Source organism: Zonotrichia leucophrys, chromosome 1, assembly GCF_028769735.1.
Source record: "Zonotrichia leucophrys gambelii isolate GWCS_2022_RI chromosome 1, RI_Zleu_2.0, whole genome shotgun sequence".
Lineage (NCBI taxonomy): Eukaryota > Metazoa > Chordata > Aves > Passeriformes > Passerellidae > Zonotrichia > Zonotrichia leucophrys.
In genome coordinates, this window is record NC_088169.1 from 26,594,855 (window position 1) to 26,616,789 (window position 21,935).

The window sequence follows — 21,935 nt, forward strand, 5'->3', positions numbered from 1 at the left end:
CTTATATATAACACATATTCAAATTTGTTCATAGCACAATGGAATATCTTCTCTTCAATGGAGAAGAGATTCCATTGAAGAAAAAGTCCTGAGAACTGATGCACATTTCCAGACTCAGAATGGGGAAAAAATGGAATATATGGGGGTCCCTTATACCTTACTTCCCTAAATGCTGTGAAAAAGTATGTACAAGATATTTCCTAAAGAAAATTTCAATTTCTTGCCCTGAAACTTCCCTCAAAAATATAGTTCAGCAAATAAATCCTTGTTGCGAAGTGGGGGTACTTTTAATACTCTTAATATTACTTTGCTGTTGTTCTGTTTGTCTGAGGAGTACATTTGGTTTGCTGATCCTTTGAATTGGATGGGTATCTGCATTTACCATCCGTGGTATTGAGCATTTTGTGTCCTGGAAAGGTGTCTGTAGGTGTTGAGCAGTGACTGAAGTGCTGCAGTGTGGGGCTGAAAACAGCAGCACTTACAGGACGTGCTGTGTTTGAGCCTGGAGAGATGGAGGCTTTTGGCAATGGACATAAAATCTGTCATGTTGAAAATACACTGTTTAATACTTCAAAGATGGGCTGTAGGATGAGACCTGAAGTGAAGAGGCCTCATTTGCTGCCACTCCAGAGCAGGGAACTACAAAGAGTGCTCTCACCTTTGATCCACACGCCTTGTGCTTCTTCGCTTAGTGCAAATACAGGGGTAAAAGCTCAGTTCAAATTATGTTGAACTAATCAGGTACAGACTTGGTAAGGCAGGAGCTGGTGGAAAATAAATGCATTTTTTTTCAGAGTCAACAAGAGGAAGAGCAGAAAAAAAGGCTGGGAGTTGTGTCTCTGTTGTATCTTATTCTTGTTAGATTCATGGGCATTAGTTCAGCTGCTTCATATGTCGGAACAGGTGGAATTTGCTCTTTGGCCTTTGTTTCATCTTTCTTTACATCTTCATTCTCCTTATGGAAAGGAGAAGAAACACAAAACTGTTTCAAAAGCCTCTTGTGGTTGAGGCATTTTCCCAGAGCACAGATGCAGGGGACCCCAGAAGCATTGCTTTCTGTAAATTGTGACACCCTAATTGGTGGAGGCTGGGAGGTTGATGTGGTGGGCTGCCAAGTTTATATAAATTTGCATAATTACATCTCTTACATGGCTGGTGCATCTTTTTCTGCTATTGCTCATCTCAAAGTAGTGTGAAGGTTTTTAAAGAGCGCTGAAAAAATCCAGCCTGATGAGAGGTTGGTGCTCATAAACCACCGTTGGCAGAGGTGGGGTTTTGTTGTCTCATGCCACAAGCCAGCCTGGGCTGTCACACCTGGGCCAAAAGCAAATACAGTAACAGGGCAGGTAGCTGGCTGTAATGTGGAAAATGAGGGTAATGCTGCTGTTAAAAAGCTTGTCCTCCACACTGCTTCCCTGAATGGGCCAGGAAGCATCCCAGGAGACTGGAAAAAAAGGAGAATGTTGCTTTAGGTTGATTAAAATCACAGGGACTGGCTGCTTTTTCAATCAGGTAAGGACATAGGCTTCCTGTTTGGATCCTGGAGACTGGAAACAGGACATGGCTACAGCTGCTGTGCTGCAGTTGTTTGTGGATGTTACAACAGCTCTTTGCAGACTTAGGTTTTTTTTTTTAATCCTATTTTATAGAAGTGGCTGATTAAAGAAATCACTGCCTTTTAAAATAATATGTTAATAGTTTCTTTAAAATCCTGCATCTACAAAATAAAAAGGCCAGGTGTTATTTATATCATGTCTTTCCACAGAAAGCAACTCCTGTGAGCTTTACCTCTTTTCCACTGACTAAATTCAACCAAGAATATTGTGCTGCTAAGTACAAGGGATGAGGTATTTTGTTCTCTCATTGTGGTGAGACTTCCGTTCTTTGAAGGAAGTGAATTTCTGTTGAGAAGCAAAAGCAGTTCTCCTGGTTGCCTCTCCAGAAGAAGTCAGTCTGTTTTCTGCTTCTTTCCTTTTTGATCAGTGGAAAATGGCCTTGTCTTTTGCTGGTATTAAATATCTTCTTGTCTTGAGGAAAATGTGGAGCTTGCTGAAGCCCTGGAGGGTGGAAGAATTGGCAATGGGAGAAATTGAGATACATTTTGGAAATATTTAAGTGGGGGAATGGTGACCTTTGAGGATTGCTCAGTGCATTTTCTTGCATTTTTTCACACTTTCCCCATGTGTGGGGACTTTGTGGGTTGCACAGCCACAGACAGCTTGCTGCAGTGTGCACGTCTAGGCCACAAAAATTCCAAGTCATGAGTAAAAATCAAAACTGCCTTGATAAGTAAGAAGACAGTGGCATTTTTATCCTATCGGTTATGTAGATTTTACCATTTTCAAGTGTTATCTCACAACAGTGTGGGTCAGATTTATGCAGTGTAAGGAGGACTTCAGGTTGGTGGCCCATTCTGAAGAATTTTGCTTATATTTGCCAATCTAAGATGACAAGTAATGATATAATCTTGTAACCAGATTTTTTTCTATTCCATTTGAAGCTATGAGTAATCCTTCAGTACTGAAATATCATAATTACTTGTCCAAACCCGCCCCAATTGATTATTTTAGAGATGTGATGGAATGAATATTTTTTTAGCTCCTAATTTTGCCTCACATCAAAACCAGGTCTCTCTTCTTGGCTCTCTATCCTTTTTGCTCTTTATGGATTTTTGGAAATGATGATTTCTGCAAATTTTCCTTTCCTTTCTTTGTAATAAATAGTTTTGTAGCCTTTATCTGTGCTCATCAGCATTGCAGGAGCATATGATATTTTCTTTGGAACCAGTTCTCCCACAACTTTTGACCTGAAAGTTTTTCTGCTTCCCGAGTATCGTGTTCATCTGGGAAAAAAAAGTTTCTGTGTACTTTAAGAGTCATAAAAAGGGTTTCCTATTGCTGACAAAGTTTTATTTTATACTTTGGCTAGAAATATATTTGTGATTGTGGCACAACGCTTCATTGGTTGTAGTGGTCTCTGTTGGTTTTCCTTGCTTACTGAATTAATATTCTTACTAATATATATGTTTCAGAATACACAATAAACCTGTTTTTCCTTTTCCTGTGCTGCTTTCATGTGTTTCTGTTGTTATTACTCAATGTTGAGTTCCCCTTTCTGCTGCCACTAAGCCCCACATCCATTTTTTTCCTACTTCATTTGCTCCTTTAATCCCACTGGTGATAAAAAAATGGATCTCATCCTCTTGATATTTCCAAATTTTAGTCCTGCCTTCTAGCCAAGCTCATCAGTGATTTGGTTTCCACCTTTAATCACAGTTTTCAGTTGTCATCAGACTGCAATCTCCCACCTCTGCAGAAACCTTGAGCCCCAAGCCAGAGGTGCTCTTCTCCTGGATAGCAGCATCTCTGTTTTGGCACTGATGCTCTGAGTCCTGCTGCTGTTTGTGGAGTTAAAAAGGTCACATCCATTTCTTTGTTGGCTTTGCAGCTGTGGGCAGAGGAAACTGTCACTAAATACTGCAGAATAAAGTGCTTACTACTAACTCCTGTGTGATTGAATTAATCCTGGAAAAAAAGTCCAGGTTTTGTGTCTCTCTGAAACAAGAAACCTTGGTAAACCCTGCAGCACAGCCAAGGAGAGGCCTATGATTAAAGACTTGTGGAGGAGCTTGTTTAGAAAGGACATGTAAATAAAAAAGCATAAACTGATTAAAATTCAGTTCATAGAACACTGCAAAGATATAATTTTTAAATTAGAAATTGAAACAGGTGTGTGATAACTGCATTCAGTGGCCAGGCTTCTGTCATGGCTTTGGGGAAAGCCCCTGAGAGCAGTCAGGAGGCCAGAGAGATACCCTCCTTGGTAAGGTGTTACTCTGCCTTAAAAATTACTGACATGTTCTTTTGCCTTTTGTTTTACTTCTTAGATACCTGGTGTGAAGGATGTGCAATCTTCAAAACTTTGGAGTTTATTACTGTCTTACAGTGCAAAGTGTACTTTTAAAATAGAATTTCTCAGCAGCTTTCCCTATGTTTTTTCCAGGCATTATCTTTTTGAAAGATAGTACAGGGTTCAACCTTTTGATTGAACAGCATCCTTTTCTTTTAAGGTGCTCCAGCAACTAGTTGTATTTTCCAGCATACTCATTTTCAATGGAAAGAATGTATTTCTTCATGGATGGAAGTTATAATTGTTTGTTTTATTGTTGTTTCCTGACCATGATTTTTGATTGGTTGTACTTGCTTAAATTTAAGTTTGGATATCATGTAGGGACCTTTTTTGATGACTTAGCATCCAAGCTAAAAAATTGCCAAAGCAGTTTCAAAATTAGTTTTGTTGCTGTGTGAAGATTGAACAAGCTGCTTAGTAGAATGGATTTATACAAACATAGATGTATGTGTGTGTGTATAATGAGTGTATAAACTAATTTTAATCCTTGGAATCTTTTGATGTAAACGAGACAGAATTGTAAATCTTGAGTTCTTGGTGACTTCAAAAAGAATGAAACCTCTTTTGCATCTGTTCTTTGAAAAAAACATCAAGAAGGAAGTGAAGAAGAAAATTAATGGAGCTTTTACATAGGCTAGTATGCCAAACGAGAAGCCAGCAGATTATGCATCAAATTGCTCCATGTCTTCAAAACTCCACAAATTTGTAAATTCTGCAGCTGCAGATGAGAGGTGTATTTTGCTAGGGTTTTTTTTTGAGAGAGTATCCATTTGCATTATACTAAGTATGAGCCTACAAGGATAGCTCTTGTCATGCCACATTATTTTATTGCTGTGCTTTTTGCTAAGCACAGCACCCTTGAAGGAAAAATATGTTTAATAATTGTATTTAAATGTTGAACTTGCCAGACTTTAATATCCTTTACCATGAACATTGCCACCCTTATGCTGCACACTTGCACATGCTTTATAAAGCAGCTGCAGTATCTTGTATATTTAAGCTACAGTTGTAGCTTCCTTCTCTGGGTTTCATAAAACTAGGATAACAGAGTCTTTAACCTCAAATGACTTTGCATCCATCCTTTAACAGCTTCTCCCACAGTGTTTTCCTCCATTCTGCAGGCTGGAGCCTGTCACTCACATCCCATGCTGAAGTGGGAGGGAGAATTAACCTGAGTGCTGAGCTTGAGTGGAGTTGAAATTAATTTCTTTGCATTTATAAATACATACTCTCATGCCCACCAAGATTTTCTCAGGAGGGCTTCTTTGCTTCTTTGTGTTTTAATAGAGCTTAAATTTGCCCTGAAGTCTTCTTGCTAACATGCATGCCCACATAGCACAATTTTCTTCTCTGGTTCTATTTTAAGCTGGATCATGAAAGCCAGGGAGAGGTTTTCTGCCTCAGTGCTTTTGCTCTTTCTTTCTGCTCTTCTCTGAAATGCACAGCAAGGAATTCAGGTATTATAACCACAGAGCAAACATTTCTCCCATTCACACAGGCCAAAATAGAGTGCTAACACAAAGAGCCATTTGGTTACTGGCTGGAACCCTCTTTTACCTGAAGAGTGTTTCCCCATGTGCCCACCAGCCCAGCTTGCTGTGCAGAATGGAACTGCTAGGGAAAAAAATGACCTTTGCCTGAACACCTTTTAACCAGGCATCTGAGACCAAGTTTCATAGAGGCACTCTGGGCTTCTGTCCCTCCAGCAGACTGGGGGCAGGTTCCAAGGCTCCTCCACAGCAAACACTGAGCTCTCTGTATGTACCTTTCCTTCACGTGTGCTGCTAAGTCTCGAGACACTACTCTGTAAAAGAGGGAGGTGAAGGTGTGCCTTGTTGGTCAAGATTGAAAGATAACAGGATTGGAACGTACAGTGCTTTATTTTGGTGCTCTTAGCCACAGACATTATTACATCTTGATCAATCTGGAAAAAAACTCCCTGGAGGTGTTCAGGGCCAGGTTGAATGGACCTCTGAACAGCCTGGTTGAAAAGTGTCCCATGGCACAGGAATTAGAACTAGATGATATTTTAGGTCCCTTCCAACCCAGGCCATTCCATGATTCTATATTAAATGTAACTGTGGGGCGTGGAGATTTAAGGCTAGGAAGGAATAATCTGGGTGGGAGCCTGGAGGATGACTGCTAATCTAAGAAATTAAATTGTTTTTAAACTAGTATTAGGTTTTCACCTGAATGACTGGTTTCACTGATTCCTCTGAAGGCAAAGACCTGTTAAAATGTGGTTGTCCATGTTGGATACAACATGGAGGGACTCTGGAGCAGTCATTGTTGATTAATAAAAGGATTTGTAGTTCTTCTCTCTCTTGACAATGAGAACAAGCACAACCAACATGTCATATATGTCATTGTTTTTCCTGTTTTACATTCACGGAGGATTTTTTGGTTTTGTATTTCTTTTTTCTTACGGAAGTAGCCAGCTTGCCAAAGTATCAGATTCCTGGATTTTATTGTGTGGATCTAGATGGGAGTGATTCCTATCTGAAGTAGCCAGCTTGCCAAAGTATCAGATTCCTGGATTTTATTGTGTGGATCTAGGTGGGAGTGATTCCTATCTGAAGAAGGGTGTAGGTCCTCTTTTGCATGGTTTTAATCTCTGAAGGAAGGCTATAAAACTTCCTCTCCCTCTCTATGGATGTTTGGAAAGTGTTCCCGTGTCTGCTTTATCATCATTTATTATCAATCAGATAATGAGGGTTCTATTTCCTGCATGCTGTGCTGCAGGTGACATCAAGCCCATGCCACCACTAACAGAAGTATCTGGTCAGCCAAGCATATTGCAGTGGACTCTCTGCCCACTGTTTGGTGCCAGCTTGGTGCTGGTAAGTAAGAAGTTAATATCAGTGTGTGTACTTGCATCAGGTATCTGAGGCTGTTCTTCCTGGAGCCGTGCTGTAGTGCAGCAGCCAAAAATAAAAATGCTGTGAATTGTGATCTTTGTCTGAGGAGTACAAGTCATGATAGTGATCTGGGAGCACGCTCCACCCAGCGGGTTAGGTGGCTGTCCTGAAAAGGAGGGAGTCTGGGCTTGGAGCCGAGACATAGATCCTGTGTCTGACAGTGCAACAGATGCTGTTACCTGATCTGACAGGGGTCACCTGCTCCATCTCAGCTTTCACATGTGAGAGTATTTACATGACTTGAGGGAGTGGTGGGAAGACTCATTCACTAATTTTTAACTCTCTGCACAACATAATGTGCTAATCACTCATGAAATACAGAATAGTTAAGTAAAATGTTTCTAAGGAGTGTCACTTCTTTTAAATCTACCTTTATTTAAAAACATCTGATATTGCTTAAAAAACTCTTGTGTTTTGTCTTACTACAAAATGTAATGACCCCAAAATGAAACAGCAGCATTGAAAAAAAATTACCATAATTATATTCTTCAGGTCACATAATAAAGTCATGAATAGACATTAATATTTAATAGAACTGCTTGTATAGATGGTAGATTTATTAGAATACATCTCACTGGTGTGGGATTATCAACAGTTCCTGCCCCATGGAAGATGAGTGGTGGGAACACAGATGTGGGGTGCTTCAGAAAATAACCTCTAGTGTGGTCTGTGAGTGACCTGGGTTTGTTTTGGTTTGCTTTTATGGGATCGGTTGGAGTGCCGATGCAGAAATGGAGGTTTTTCCCATCTGCAAATGGGATTTTGTGAACAGATGTAACCATCAATTCAAGCTTTTTATCCTCGCTGTCCTCTTTCCTTGACCTCTCTTGTTGGGAGAGGACTCTTATGTCGCTGTGAAGTGAAGAAAAACAATCCATTTGTTTTCATATGGCTGTTGCTGTCACTCGTACTCCTTGGCTCACTCTCAGTATTAGTGAGTCTGAATGGCTGATAACTAATCTCAAGTGTATTAATTAACAGGTAGTCTGTCACTGGGCAATTACTTGAAAGGATCAGGTAAAGCAAGTCTACTCAGCATTCATGTCTGAAAGATCATATGGAATACTTCTGTTCTAGTCTATTTTGTCATTTGTTGCCTTATTTTCCATTGTCTTATTCATAAGATTTCAGTGCATTTCCACTTGCAAAGTCACAGTAGTAGAATGCCTTTTTGCCAGCTCCTGCTGCTTAGGGTAGGCTCTTTCATAGGGAACAGGTGTTTGTTGGGTTTCCCACCAAGGAAAACACCCCATTTCAGTTCCACCAAAGACATGTGGGTGAGAATTCCCTTACCAACGGGAAAAGCTAACTGTATTTCTGGGGAGCTTTCTAGCCAAAGGTTCATTGGAAAAAGGGCAGTTAATTTCCCTGCGTGGAGTAGGGGTGGGTGGTAGAAAAAGATAATACTAGATTTACTGTACCATTGTTTGTTAGAACTGGAGCTTTAAAAGGAAGGGTTTTTTGACAAGGCACACTTAGGATTAATTTTTTAATGCATTCTTAGGCTGGTAATGTTTGAACAGTGCATGTGTTCATATTTGAAGCAAACAGCTTGCATCTAATGTGTGCCAGCGCTTTATGCAGGAAGACAAGAAGTGGTAGCCAGCAGCCAGCAAGCCCTTCTGAGAACCTCTGAGCCTGCTGACAGGCACACTTACTCTGCATGTAATTTGAAGAAAGGCATTGTGCCCCCAGTGGCTTGGCTTCGAGTGAAAGATGGAGTTTTGCGCTCTCATTTTGCACTGAGGATGAGCTCACAGATAAATAGGTCACTGTCCACGGAACTATTTTGCTCTAAATCAATTAGAAGCAACATGACCTTAAGCCTGATCTCCTTGCTCTACAAAGATATTGCTGAATTGTGGCTGCTTCTGAAGAAATGCACAGGTGTGTCTAGTATTTCGAATTTTCTTAGTTGCTTGATTGCAGGTCAGGCAGGAACTTTGGCAGATAATGTTATCCTACTGAGGAAAATGGGATGTGTTTTAGTACAAAGGCAAAAGTTGTATTCTGCTTGTGGGCATTCATGTAGAAATATAATTTATTGGTGTGTGTGTGTGTTCTGTCCTTGTGTAAATTTGCAGTGTATCATTTTATTTACAGATGTATCTCTCAGTACACCATATGTATCCACAAACCCTATTCCTGTATTTTACATGGAAGGTACTTTGCTCAGGATTCATTCATGCCGTGATTATGGTGATCAGAACAGCTGCTAAAGCTTACAGGGAGAATTTGCTGTTGCAGAGAGCTGTCCTGCTGTTTCTGGTTTACACTGTGTTTTAGTTTTCAACTCACTGCATTTTTGTGTGACTATCAGATACATAATTTCTCCTGATGCCTATTGGAGGCAGAGAAAAAGCAATATTTCTTTCACAGGATACAGTTTGGCATCCCCTAGTTGTTAGTATAGGCGGGTTGATCTAAAATGAATTATTTCTTTAATTCCTTCAGTCAGAGCTTTCTATAGAAATGTTGTTTCTGTTAAGAGATAATGAAATAGTAGAGATATTATTTGCTGTTAATAGTGCAGCCACAGTCCATTGCAAAATGAAAGCACGTTTTGTGGAACAGGGACAAGGAAAAAATGCGTCCTTATTCTGGTGCCTGAATCTACATTCCCAGTTCTGTTTTCTGCTTTTGGTATGCATGACTATTGCAGAGGAGACAGAGCTCTGAGCCCATGGACTGGTGTCTAACCTTCCAATACTGTTGCTTTTGAAATGTCAGATTTAAATAAAACAGGTATGTAAAGGGTGGGTCTTCTAACTAAAGGGTGCATCTTCTTACTAATCTTTAATTAGTATTATTAATTTTAAACACGTGAGTCTGAGTGCTCTGCTTCCCAAGCAGTGCTTCATGCTACCAGGGGTAATACTAAAAGGCATGCTGCTTGGGAGGAATGAATGAAAGGTATAAGAAAAATGAGGATAATCAGATGGAAAGGGTGGAGTAATCAGCCTGAGTAGCTTTTGTTCTTTATGTGCATCCTCATCTGCATCCCTGAGAGGGGAGGGGTGGATTTAGGAAACTACTGATTACTGTAGGAGACAGTGAATGTGGGACCAGGGAGTGTTTTGTGTCAAATCATGGTGGTGCCTGTGTAACCATGCCAGGACTGCTTGTGTAAATTGCCAAGTTTAAAATTGAGTATTTTCATTTGTATTTTATCACTGAGAAATAAGTGAGCAGGGCTTTTGTTAGCAACTGCCAAGGCTTGATTCTCATCTGTTGACTGCTACCACTTCTTGTGGGCATGTTCAGTGTTCCAGACATGATTCCTTTCTGGAGAGCTGTTGGAACATTCTGCTCAAAGTGGGCAGAAGGGTTGTCCCGTTGCCTGGCACTGTTCTTTCCTCTACCTTGTGAGCTCTGTATGGAGTATTTTTTGTGCCTACAGTCAGCAGAAGGGAGAACATGTAAGTGAAGGAAAGGTCTCAGCAGGGCTGACTGTATTGCACTAAATGAGTCTGTATCTGTCTGTGGGAGATACTGAACTGTGTCCATGTCCTGCCTCTGAACTACCTGAAGTAGTTCATATCTGCTGTGTTGTAGAGAGGCATGATGTGTCTCATCTTTTTTGTGGCATTAGACAGAAAGCCACAGTGCTTCAAGAGTTTTTCATTAACACCTCTGTCATCTGTGTGGTAAGGTGGGGCAGCCAGCTGGGTTATGAATTCAGCAACCTCTTTTTTAGAAGTAATCTGTAATCAGAGTCCCAAATACTGGGAAGTTTAAAAGTAAATGTTTTTGCTGAAAACTAGTACACAGCTCTAAACAAGCGTCTTAGTGAGTGCTCAGTCCTTCTTTTTCTTTCACACTCACACATTCCCTTTCAAAACATTAGTTTATAGATGTATAGTTACATGAAAAGCTGTACTTGTGTGTACCATAAAATAATATATTGTCTCTTGGAAGTTATTCTCTCCATCCTCTGTGTTGTTGAAATGATAATAGTCAAGAAAGATCTTACTACCAGGCCCTGCAATGACTGGACAAGGAGCAGCACCAGTTTTAAATTGAAAGAGGGTTGGCTTGGATTGAGCATACAGAAGAGAATTATTTTTACAATGAGGATGGTGAGACACTGCAACAGGTTGCCGAGAGAAGTCGTGGATGCTGTACCCTGGAGTGTTCAAGGCCAGGTTGGATGGAGCCTTGAGCAGCCTGGTCCAGTAGGGGCTCTCCCTGCCTACAGCAGTGTGGTTGGAGCCAGATGATCTTTGAAGATCTCTTCCAACCCAACCCATTCTGTGCAACCTCACAATTGTTAGCGGTGCTATAATTTATCTCCAGAATAGATGTGTACAATAAGCAATAAGATTTTACCACTTTGTGGCTTTATAAAAGTGTTTGGGTTTTGATTTTTGAACAAACAAAAATCACTCAATATTTAAAATTTTACCATGCTTCCAAAATAGCACAGAAAAATAGCATTCTGTGTGGTAGAATTGGCAGGTATTCATATTCATACAGGTCCTGTGTGTGTCGAATTTTCAGTTAAAGCATTGGGGCCTGCTTTGAGATCATATTTCTGAAGAGGAAGAGTTGAAAGCAGGTGGTTCTGATGGAGACAAACTTCCAGTTTAATTCTCTGAAACATGTCCTCTTCCGCATATGTATTTAAGCTAAGTGATTGCATCATTAATTTTTAAGGCTCACTGAAGATGGGTCCTTTAGCTTGCATGTGGTTCTTCTGCTCAGTGTTGATCTTTCCATTTTCTCTATTTGGAAGACTTCCACTTCTTTGCAGAGCTTTGATACTTAGAAAGCAAAATTCCTGTAATAATTTTCTCAGAGCATTAAATCTTACTAAAATGCAGTTGGCAAAATCTCATGTCTTTGTTATTCCGTAGAGGCTTGCTTCCTGAAGTACTGAGTGAGACACATCTGGGTAATTTCCCTTCTTATCACTTGGGTCCTGGCTAGGGGAACATTTTCTACTGCTCAGTTTTTATCTACTATTTCTCCATTAAAAAAAAAAAAACAAACTTTGCTTTTTTGCAAAATCTGCTGCTTGTAGGTAACTAAGTACATCTAATACTTTAGATGTATTTTTATTCTGTACACTCAGCATGATTTGCAGTATTGGGGAGTTAACAATGCTGCAGTTTTGGCAATATTTAAGTGTGGCTCCTGGCAGTCTGAAACTATCCTGCAAGAATTGAAAAGGGTTTACCAGGCTTGGGGTCCTTCAGGACATCCTGGAAAGAAGAGAGCAATATGCAGTAGTAAGAGCATGCTGTACGCATGAGGTTAATTGTATATTTGGGTAGTAGTTACACCTGGCACTGATGCTGCTTTGTCTCTAAGCCCATTTTGTGCTTAATGCAATTTTAGGCTTCAATACGGCTGTGTGGCATGATTCTAAGTTCCCCTTACTTCTCAGTTTGGAAAGAGAGTAATTGTTATGGCTTGAAATAGCACAAAGAATGTGTCTTTCCCAACAAAACAGAATGGGCACACTTGAGAATGCATGCAGCAAAAGTGTGGTAAAACAGATTAGATGCTGTAACTGGTAACACTTTGAGATGTCTTGCAAAATTGCAACACACACCCCTCTCCCCTTTTGTCTTTGGATTTTCTTCAAGAGCAAAGAAATACTGGAGTTTGGGTTTGATCCCTACATTGACTTTCTAATTATTACACCATTTTCTTCTGGTTACAGATTAGCTAGTGTTTGGTCTCCCTTGTAAGCCATATCCAAACTTAAAGTTGATCCCTGACGAGCTGTGGACTACAGAGTAGTGTGTCAAGTAGGTATGAATGATGAAGCAGAGGAGGAAGAAGCTGTAGTATTTAACACTCATAGTATCTCATGAATTCATCAACTATACGTGAAAGGGAGGGTAGTGTATTTCCTCTCATATTTGTGCTTTGAGGGGATCTTATTTTGGCAAAACAAGACAAAGAACTGTGTTTTCTTTCACAAAAGGGGAGGTGGAGGAAGAAAGAGAATAAAATACCTTGGCATGTATAATAAGCAGTCAAATCCAGTAATACTAGGGTTTGAAGGAAACCAAAATCTTGGCTGGCTCTCAAAGTGGAATACCTGCTTTTGAGCAGATATTCAAAAATTCAACTCAAGAAAATGGGAACTGTTACACCTCCTGTCATTTTGAGCCAAGCCAACAGCATTGCATTTGCTGCCTATCTCAAAACTTCTTTTTTTTAAAGGAAGGATCAGTGTTTAATCTCCCTACCTGAAACCCATTCTCATAGTTTTGTAGGTTGTCTTGTGCCAAATCCCCAACTCTGTGATCTCAAAGAGGAAACAGGTGGACATTGCGATTGCAGAAAGCAGAAATTAGAGTAAAATAGGGGGTTCAGTAGGTTTCTATACAAAGATGTTGGGTTTTATTTTTTGTTCTTTAACCCATGACCTGCCTCTCATATTCTGGAGTTGTAGCCTTTGGGGATTGTGTGTCTTGAAGTAGTTGTGCTGTTCCTCAGATATGATCAATGAGGCAGAATTATCTAGTTTCATTTCAGTGAAATAATTTAAATATTACCAAAATGTAGGAATTATGAGCACTGCTGCAGAAATATAATTTCTGGACTTTGTGAAGAATCTGTCAGGTTTTCTGATGCACTAGACATTTAAAACAAGGTCCAAACAATAAGTGCCTGTGTCCCCTGTGCCTGAGCATACAGTATGGGGAATACTGTTCCGAAGAGTTTAGATTTTCTTTGGCAATACCACTTCCAAGTCTTGACTTAAATAGATCCTTACTTAACTATCATAGTAGCAGGCCCCTAAATGGGGAATAATTAGCATGGACTCCAGGTTGCAGAAGGCTGATCAATTTCTTTATTGTACTATACTATATTATACTATTAAGAAAAAAACCATCACCCTTGCAGACAGTCCGATACAGCTTTGACCAGACTGGTCAATTAAATCCAAGCACCATCACCAGTGGCTGATTAAGAAATCACCCTTTGGTAAACAAATCTCCATAACACGTTCCACATGTGCACAACAACAGGTGCAGCAAGTGAAGATAAGAATTGTTTCTCATTCTTTTCTCTGAGCTTTTTCACAGCTTCTCAGGAAAATCCTGGGAGAGCTACATCTCTCTCTCTTCAGAGGACATGTAATTAACACACTTAATACTGAAGATGCATGGGATTCCATCCTAGCCTGTTGGAGCACTGGGTATACAGTAGTGCTGTTCTCTGCATATTGTGACAATAGGCCAGTCAGTCTTAGAAAGTGTACACATTTTAGCAATGCCATGGAAGTGGAACTTGTATAAAGCATTGATTCTCTTAAAAGTAAAGGTATCTCAACTTAAGGATCTACTTTACACACCTGGGCTTTTGAGAGGAAATAGTCTTTTCTAACTAGGAGAGGAAATGGGAGATAGAGCTTAGCTGTAGTCTGTAAAACTCTTAAAAGTAAAAGTCTTATGTAACTATATAAATTAAAAATGTTTATTAGACACTTAATGCCATATGAGACTGTTTGGAGCACTAGTCTGTTTTATATTTCTTTGTGTCAGCTACTGGGATGCTGATAGAAGGAAAGAACTTGCATTTTCTGCTTGCTTAGGATGTTTTAGTTTACAGGAAACAAACAAGTTGCAAAATGACTGTTTTGCCCTGGTGATAATTCCCTTCCCAACTATACTTTAACAGACAATTGTGTTTTACAGGAAAATTTCTGAATTTATTCGCTCACTTTTCCTGGCCCATCATTTTAATGATGGTGTAGTCTAATGAAATCAAAATGAAATTTTCCTGAAGGTATTTTGAAATGGTGAGATTTGAAATTTTAGTTTATGAACACTTGCAGAAATTCCTGTCATCAGCCCCGTGTGGCTATAAATAGCATGAGGACCTGAGGAGCCTCATCTGCAGCTGTTGTGCCTGAGCATACCAAGCACTGAGCTCGCAGGCATTGTCACTAATCAGCAGTGATTTTTAAAATTCAGTTTTAAAGCTGGAAAGCTCACTTGGCATCTTGAGCAGCTCATTAGTTTTAGGTGGCTTAGAGTAGAAGAGGGCTTCTGTGCATCAGCTGTGCTGCTCTGGTTCTTCCCTGCTTGGGGGGGCTTCACAAAGGAGCTGACTGTTAGCAGTGGTGGTCGGGGGGGTAAAGATGAAGAGGGAGGAATGAGGAAATGAAAGATTTGCCTTGGGGCTGAGACAGATGAAGGGACTGCTCTGAAAGTCATTATCTTGCATTTATAATTACCAGATGGGAGGGTGGTTTAATGAAGAGATTTTTCAAATGAAGACCCCCTTCATAAAAGGCATTCAACTCTTTGGGTGAGTAAGCTGTTCCAGAGGAGAAGCAAAGCAAAACTGGCTAAGGAAAATACAATATTTCTTGAATTTAAGGCATGGATTTCATAGAGAAGCTGTAGACAAGTTTTCATGAAAATTTTGCAGACTCAGAAAGAAAGAGGAGGAAGAAAAAATATTTGTCACTTGATTTCAGATGTGCTCCTGGGATCTGTGCTGAAAGGCTAACTGTGTCCGGATGTGTACAAATAGATCAGCTTTCAAGTCACTATAAAGTAATGGCCATAGAATTTCCTGCAGAACCACTCAAAAGGTGGTGTAATTCCAGCTGGCTTGCTGGGAATTTTATTAAACTGGTTACAGGAGGCTCGCAAGTCACATTGGGAGACTTCCTTGTGTGTAATGTGGGTGCAGTCAGTTCAGAGGACGCTGAATGTTGTCTTCTTTGAAAATGGGCTTCAGCATGTCAGACAAACTACAAATGATGATGAGTTTTAGTTTGATCAGAAAAGAAAGAGGAGCTTTTTATCAATAAGGGAAATTCTTGACTGCAGTGACATCGATTGTTTTCTCTGATCCCAAGTTCTTCAGGGCTTGCTGGCACCAGGTAATCCAAGCACAAGTTATCTTTGTGCCCTCGTGCTTAAATCTGTCATCCTGCTTTATCTGAAATGCAGTCAGGTGCTTCTGATGGGATGGGGTCAAGTCCCTCTAAGACATCTTTCTTTATCATTGAGACAGGACTATCAAAGCAAGGTTTAAATTGAATTAGAAGCTATATCTGCAAGATTGTGGTTCACATTTTTAGTAAGCAAGGCTTTTTGTAATAAGAACCATATATTTAACTGATTCCTTTATGTTAGTAAGGTGACACTTCAGCCCTCTCTGACACTCATAATTTGAATACTAGATCATGTGAAGATTTTTTTAAAGAACTTCCAGTTGTCAGCTTTAAATAAAATACTTTACACATTTCCAGCTTTTTTATGTGGTGGGGTTTCAAAAATAGTAATAAAAAAGCAGTAGTAACTTTAAAGAACCTCGTATTACTGTTTATTATCAGATGCACTATCATTTCCAGGGGCTTTCTTTTGAGCTTCTTAAGAGAGCTCCTCATGAAAGACAGGTTATTCAAGCATGTTTTGTTATGAGCAACTTTTTTCAGCAATGAATTTTGGGTCCAGTAAAACAGACAGACTCTTAGGTCTCTGCACTGAAGATACTGTATAAAACAGAAAAGGTAGAGCAACAAAATAATGGGCTGTGTGAATCTTAATCTATTCAACACAAGTGAAATTTGATCCTATAAAAGTTCCTTACAAAGCGGTGAGCAGATTTTCAGTAATTCTGTATTTTTATGCGCACTTAATTAGCTTTACAAAAATGGAAATGATCCCTAAAGAATGTAGCAAGTGGCAGGTTCTCTATTTAAAGAATATTTCCAAGAAAATATTTTCCCCAAAGGCTGTGAGAGTAAGGAGTGTGTGCTCTCACAGTCTATTTAGCATGTCTGCCTTTTGTTGCCTTATCCTTTTAAAGAAACAGCATTTTGAAGTAATGATGGACAACCTTGAAGTGAAATCAGATTGAACCCTGAACAAACTGTGATGAATTCTCTTTTCCAGAGGGATGCTAAAAGTCACAGAAACAGTGCAGAGCAATGAGTCTTAACAATTGCATCTCCTCTGAAGGAAAACACACTGAAGAGGGATTTCTGGCTAAATCCATGGGTGGTAATACTGGGTTCAAGCATATCCTGTTGAGCTGCTGGATGTGACCTGTTTGGCAATACCAAGAGTTGCATTTCCTTGCACATTTTTTGTGCTGCTATTTTTTATTTTGGTTGTTTCAAATTATTGAAAATCAGCTCTGTTTTTAGTGCATACTTGGCTTTTAGAAGTATGTCTTGAAACCAAATCAGCAAGAGCAAGATGAGATGGCTTTGGTGGAGGGCAGTGCAGCAGGAAGGGCAGTTTGGTGTCTGTCAGTGGGCGCACTGTGCTGCTCCTCCAGTTGCAAACAGACAGGCTCTCACATTTGAGTCAAAACTGAGTTTAAAACCTGGGGCAGGAAGAGATTATCTTTTCAGTGAAGCAGTATTTGACCAGTGTTGTGGGGCTGATCTGTGCAGGTGGAAAAAGCTGCTGCTCCTACCAAAGGGAACCAGAGGGAACCAGAGGGATTGCTGGAGCAATCAAATCTAGACTTGGGTCTTCACCTGGCACAGTGGGATTCATCACAGGGCTACATAGGGAAATAGTGATCCTTATGTAATGATACATAAATAGTTTCTCTTCCTTGGGAATGTCCTGCCTCCAAGACTGTAATGTGTCATGTATTTACTTACATATGCAAAATTCAGCTATTTTAGTACATGCCATGCTGTGCAGCAATGAAAATTATGTCTGCCTGTGACTTGAGCCAGGATGGCATTTTATAGACTGATGATGGTATTTTCCCCATCTCACACCAAAAAATTGGCATTAATCCTGTAAGAGTTTATATTCATGTTAATGGGTCCACCTGCAGGTATTGGTTTGCAGAATCAGGGCTGTGTAGTTTTTTAAACACTGCTGCAGGAGGTCTCCTTGTATCATAAGGAGACAGCAAAAATAAACTCTAAAATCCTTTTTCCTTTGGGGAAGTGGGGTATTCCTCTTCTGGAAATTACTTGGCCATCTGAGATTGGAGGTTTGAAACATCTGTGTTCAGTGTTATGTTGAAAACATTGAAATGGTGACATAACTGAAGGTCTGGGTGAAATGTGACTTGAGAGTTAAATGTATCCACTTATGGATTTGACAGCATGGTATGCAGAGGTCTTCTGATCAGGCTGCAGTTTGCCGGATGCAGGAAAATAGCTCTGATCAGTGGGTGACCTTGAAAGTGGTCATGGGTCTTCCTCTGCCCAACGGGACCACAGAGAACAGAGAAGTTCTGTTTCACAGCATAAGTTCTTCCACAGTTACTGTGGAAGAAGTAACTGAAAGTGGCTTTTTTGCTATTCTCAAATAATTGCAGTTCTCAGAGTTTTACATATGTGAGAACTGGTCATAGAAGTGTCTGTCTGCTCACAATCTAGCATTTGAAAGACCTCAGTGACAGCAAGTCCTTGAGGACCAGAGCTCTACTTCAGCTTGTGCTTCACTGCAGGTGACACTTATCTTTATAGCAGTTTTAGGTTTTTACTTACTTTTCCTCTGCACATTCAGAGCTCTGAGTGTCAAAACCTATCTTAATGGCATTCAATTCACTTGACATTCATTCTTTCAATGTACATTAGAACCCAAAACTTCAATGTCAGTACAATGTCAGAGTAAAAGAAATGTTCATAACCAATTAGAGAAAAAGCTATGTTGTCTCTTTTCCATGAGGCTAATATATGGAATAATTATTTTTTAAGAATTGCAAAAGAGTAAAACTTCTTGTTTCCTTGTAAAAAATGAGATCTTAGTTTATGAATGAAGCAACTCTGTCATGCAGTATCAGCAAAACTTAGGCTTCTGCTTGACCTCTGGAAACTTGCTGTAGGAAATGCCTCTGCTGAAACACTGGGACAGAAAACCAAGGGTTGGGAAAGCGGAATGGTTGTCACTAAGCTGAAGTGGAAGGGCTGACGTAAAAGCTTAGGTGTTGCTTTTCAGGTTGGAGGTAGAGAGTGTGTGTGTGCTTTCAAAGGATGTACTGTGAAGCCACTTCTACCTATCTTATTTAATGCTGGTTTTTTTGGGGTATTTGAATCTAGATGACAGGCTAGAGAAATCATGAGTTTCTTGGTTTTGTTTGATTGAGAAGATTTTAATAAAAATTGAATTTAATACGTAAAAATCCCACTGTTTAACATCGTTCCTGAGGAATATTAATTCTACAGTGTTTTGCTCAGTGGCAGTTCTCTACTGCTTCTAAATGTCAGTAAATGTAAATTCCTCTTTTATATTTGTGCTATTCAAAGAAAACTTTGCCCTTGGCAAACACGTGGAAAACTCCAGAGATTTTCACATATTTTTCAGAAGTTAGACAGTTTTCTGAGCTTTTGTGTTGTAGGGATTTATTTTTTTTAATGTGTGCTGTGAAATTTTGCATTAATGACTTTGCAATGCAATTTTTTTTCTCTTCACAGATGAAATCATGCATCAGGATATCATTCCCCTCTATGCTGCAGATATTCAGGACCAATTAAAGAAACAATTTGCTTATCTGTCAGGTAAGATTGTGTTGTTCCCTCTTAGACACGTTGCTTAGATGCATGGTTCAGCCTGCTGTCCTTTCACAGTCTCTGAAGACTTTTATATGAGAAATCAATGAGTAACTCAAAATTCAGGCTACTAAGACTTGTTATTTAAGGATTTATTAAAAGATTTTTTTTTAAGTATAATGGAAATTTTAAAATTACAGGTAACATTGCAGTTAACTGGAGATTGCAGCATGGATGCTCTGGTGGCTGCTATGGTCTTGCAGTCCTCTGCTCACAGCCCCAGCTGCCACAGGCTCTGCTGTCTTGTTTGATACTGAAGCCCAAGGTGGCACCTTGGTTGTGACCAAAGTGGTGGGGAAGCATCATGGTACCACATTCCCCCACAGCATCAGTGCTGGGCTCAGACAAATGCAGCATCAAGTTCTGGGCAGGATTTTTGACTTGGTGTCACTGACTGCCTTCTACAGTGGGTGATGGGGCTGTGTGTGTTTGTGCCATGCAGTGTTTGGGTGATGGGGCTGTGTGTGTTTGTGCCATGCAGCGTTTAGGTGATGGGGCTGTGTTTGTGCCATGCAGCGTTTGGGTGATGAGGCTGTGTGTGTTTGTGCCATGCAGTGTTTGGGTGATGGGGCTGTGTTTGTGTTTGTGCCATGCAGCGTTTGGGTGATGAGGTTGTGTTTGTGTTTGTGCCAGGCAGTGTTTGGGTGATGGGGCTGTGTGTGTTTGTGCCATGCAGTGTTTGGGTGATGAGGCTGTATGTGTTTGTGCCAGGCAGTGTTTGGGTGATGAGGCTGTGTTTGTGCCAGGCAGTGTTTGGGTGATGGGGCTGTGTGTGTTTGTGCCAGGCAGTGTTTGGGTGATGAGGCTGTGTGTGTTTGTGCCATGCAGTGTTTGGGTGATGGGGCTGTGTGTGTTTGTGCCAGGCAGTGTTTGGGTGATGAGGCTGTGTGTGTTTGTGCCATGCAGTGTTTGGGTGATGGGGCTGTGTGTGTTTGTGCCAGGCAGTGTTTGGGTGATGAGGCTGTGTGTGTTTGTGCCATGCAGTGTTTGGGTGATGGGGCTGTGTTTGTGCCATGCAGTGTTTGGGTGATGTGGGGCCTTGTGTGTGTTTGTGCCAGGGAGTGTTTGGGTGATGGGGCTGTGTTTGTGCCATGCAGTGTTTGGGTGATGGGGCTGTGTGTGTTTGTGCCAGGCAGTGTTTGGGTGATGGGGCTGTGTGTGTTTGTGCCATGCAGTGTTTGGGTGATGGGGCTGTGTTTGTGCCATGCAGTGTTTGGGTGATGGGGCTGTGTGTGTTTGTGCCATGCAGTGTTTGGGTGATGGGGCTGTGTGTGTTTGTGCCATGCAGTGTTTGGGTGATGGGGCTGTGTTTGTGCCATGCAGTGTTTGGGTGATGGGGCTGTGTGTGTTTGTGCCATGCAGTGTTTGGGTGATGGGGCTGTGTTTGTGTTTGTGCCAGGCAGTGTTTGGGTGATGGGGCTGTGTGTGTTTGTGCCATGCAGTGTTTGGGTGATGGGGCTGTGTTTGTGTTTGTGCCATGCAGTGTAGGTTGCTGAGCTTGGTCCATCTCCACGCTGAGCCCATGGCTGAATGATAATGGCAAAGGGAGATGGTGCCTCTGCTCACTGATCAGGCTGAGTGGAGGAAGGTGTCTGATAAGCTTCTGAGTTTGGTCTCCTGTCTTCTGCCTGTAAAAGCTCTTGCAGATGTGCAGCTGTGAACTTGCTGGAGTTATGGCCCTGTCCTGCCCTCCCTCCAATACTCAGAAAGGGAGAGAGAGCATCGGTGGCTTTGCAGAGCTGCTCTGCATCCTTCAGCAGAAAGGAAATTTACTTCTCTGAGCTACAGCTGGACTCTATGACTGTTCCCTCTCCCTCTGAATCCCACCCTGCATTGGATCCAGAGACATGGGGAAATGAAACAGTGAAATACTTTACTTGGCAAGAGCTCACTGAACCTTGTTATACTCATAATTAACTATTAATTATGATTTATCTCTGCTACACAAGCTAAACTGTGGGTCTTCAGTAGTGACTGTTTTTCTGTGGGGTGGTGGTAGCACTTGGAAAATAAGATATTTTTTCTGAAGTTGGCTGTTCATGCTTCATTTGAGATTATAGTGTTTAACCTACAATTCTTCTCTGGAAATTTATTTTTTTGACTTTCTAAGCTTATCCCTGGGCAGGAAATATCTCATAAGGGTGTTATGCAAGAATCAGCCTATCTATGAAACTATAAGTAGGGTTTGTATTTTGCCCCTCTGAAGTGAGGGGGAAAACTGGTGGCTGTGGTAGAGGAGTTGTTGAGTTCACAAATCTGCAAGTGTCTTCAGCACTCAATAAATCCACCTGGCAGTGGGGCTTAGTAAGAGCAGCCATTCCTCATTCTATTTTCTTCTATCTATCCACACTCATGTCAATTAGAATTTTGTTTTATTTGTCTCAAGGAATAGGTCAGCTGCATTGCTGTGACTAGATTGTTGTACTTTATATTCTTGGGAAACTTGAGCGTTAGGACTTTTCATTTCACTTTGGAATTTAGTTTTTTTTTTTCTCTATCTTAATGTTCTCCTGCAGGATGCTTGTTGATGGTTAATTCTCTGTGCTGTACCAAATAGTGGTTTTACAGGTTCTGTGAATGAAGGAACAGAGCCAATGTTTTGG

At 40.6% G+C, this 21,935-nt stretch overlaps 1 protein-coding gene across 11 annotated transcripts in view; it reads left to right on the forward strand.

Annotated features, from left to right (window-relative positions):
- Positions 1-21,935, forward strand: part of MCF2L (MCF.2 cell line derived transforming sequence like) — a 156,588-nt gene that overhangs the window by 69,394 nt on the left and 65,259 nt on the right. For all 11 annotated transcript variants that reach the window (XM_064709368.1, XM_064709359.1, XM_064709379.1 and 8 more), the window contains one exon: positions 19,198-19,281. In XM_064709368.1, coding sequence (XP_064565438.1) covers positions 19,198-19,281 — 84 coding nt within the window. The remainder of the gene's footprint in view (positions 1-19,197; positions 19,282-21,935) is intronic.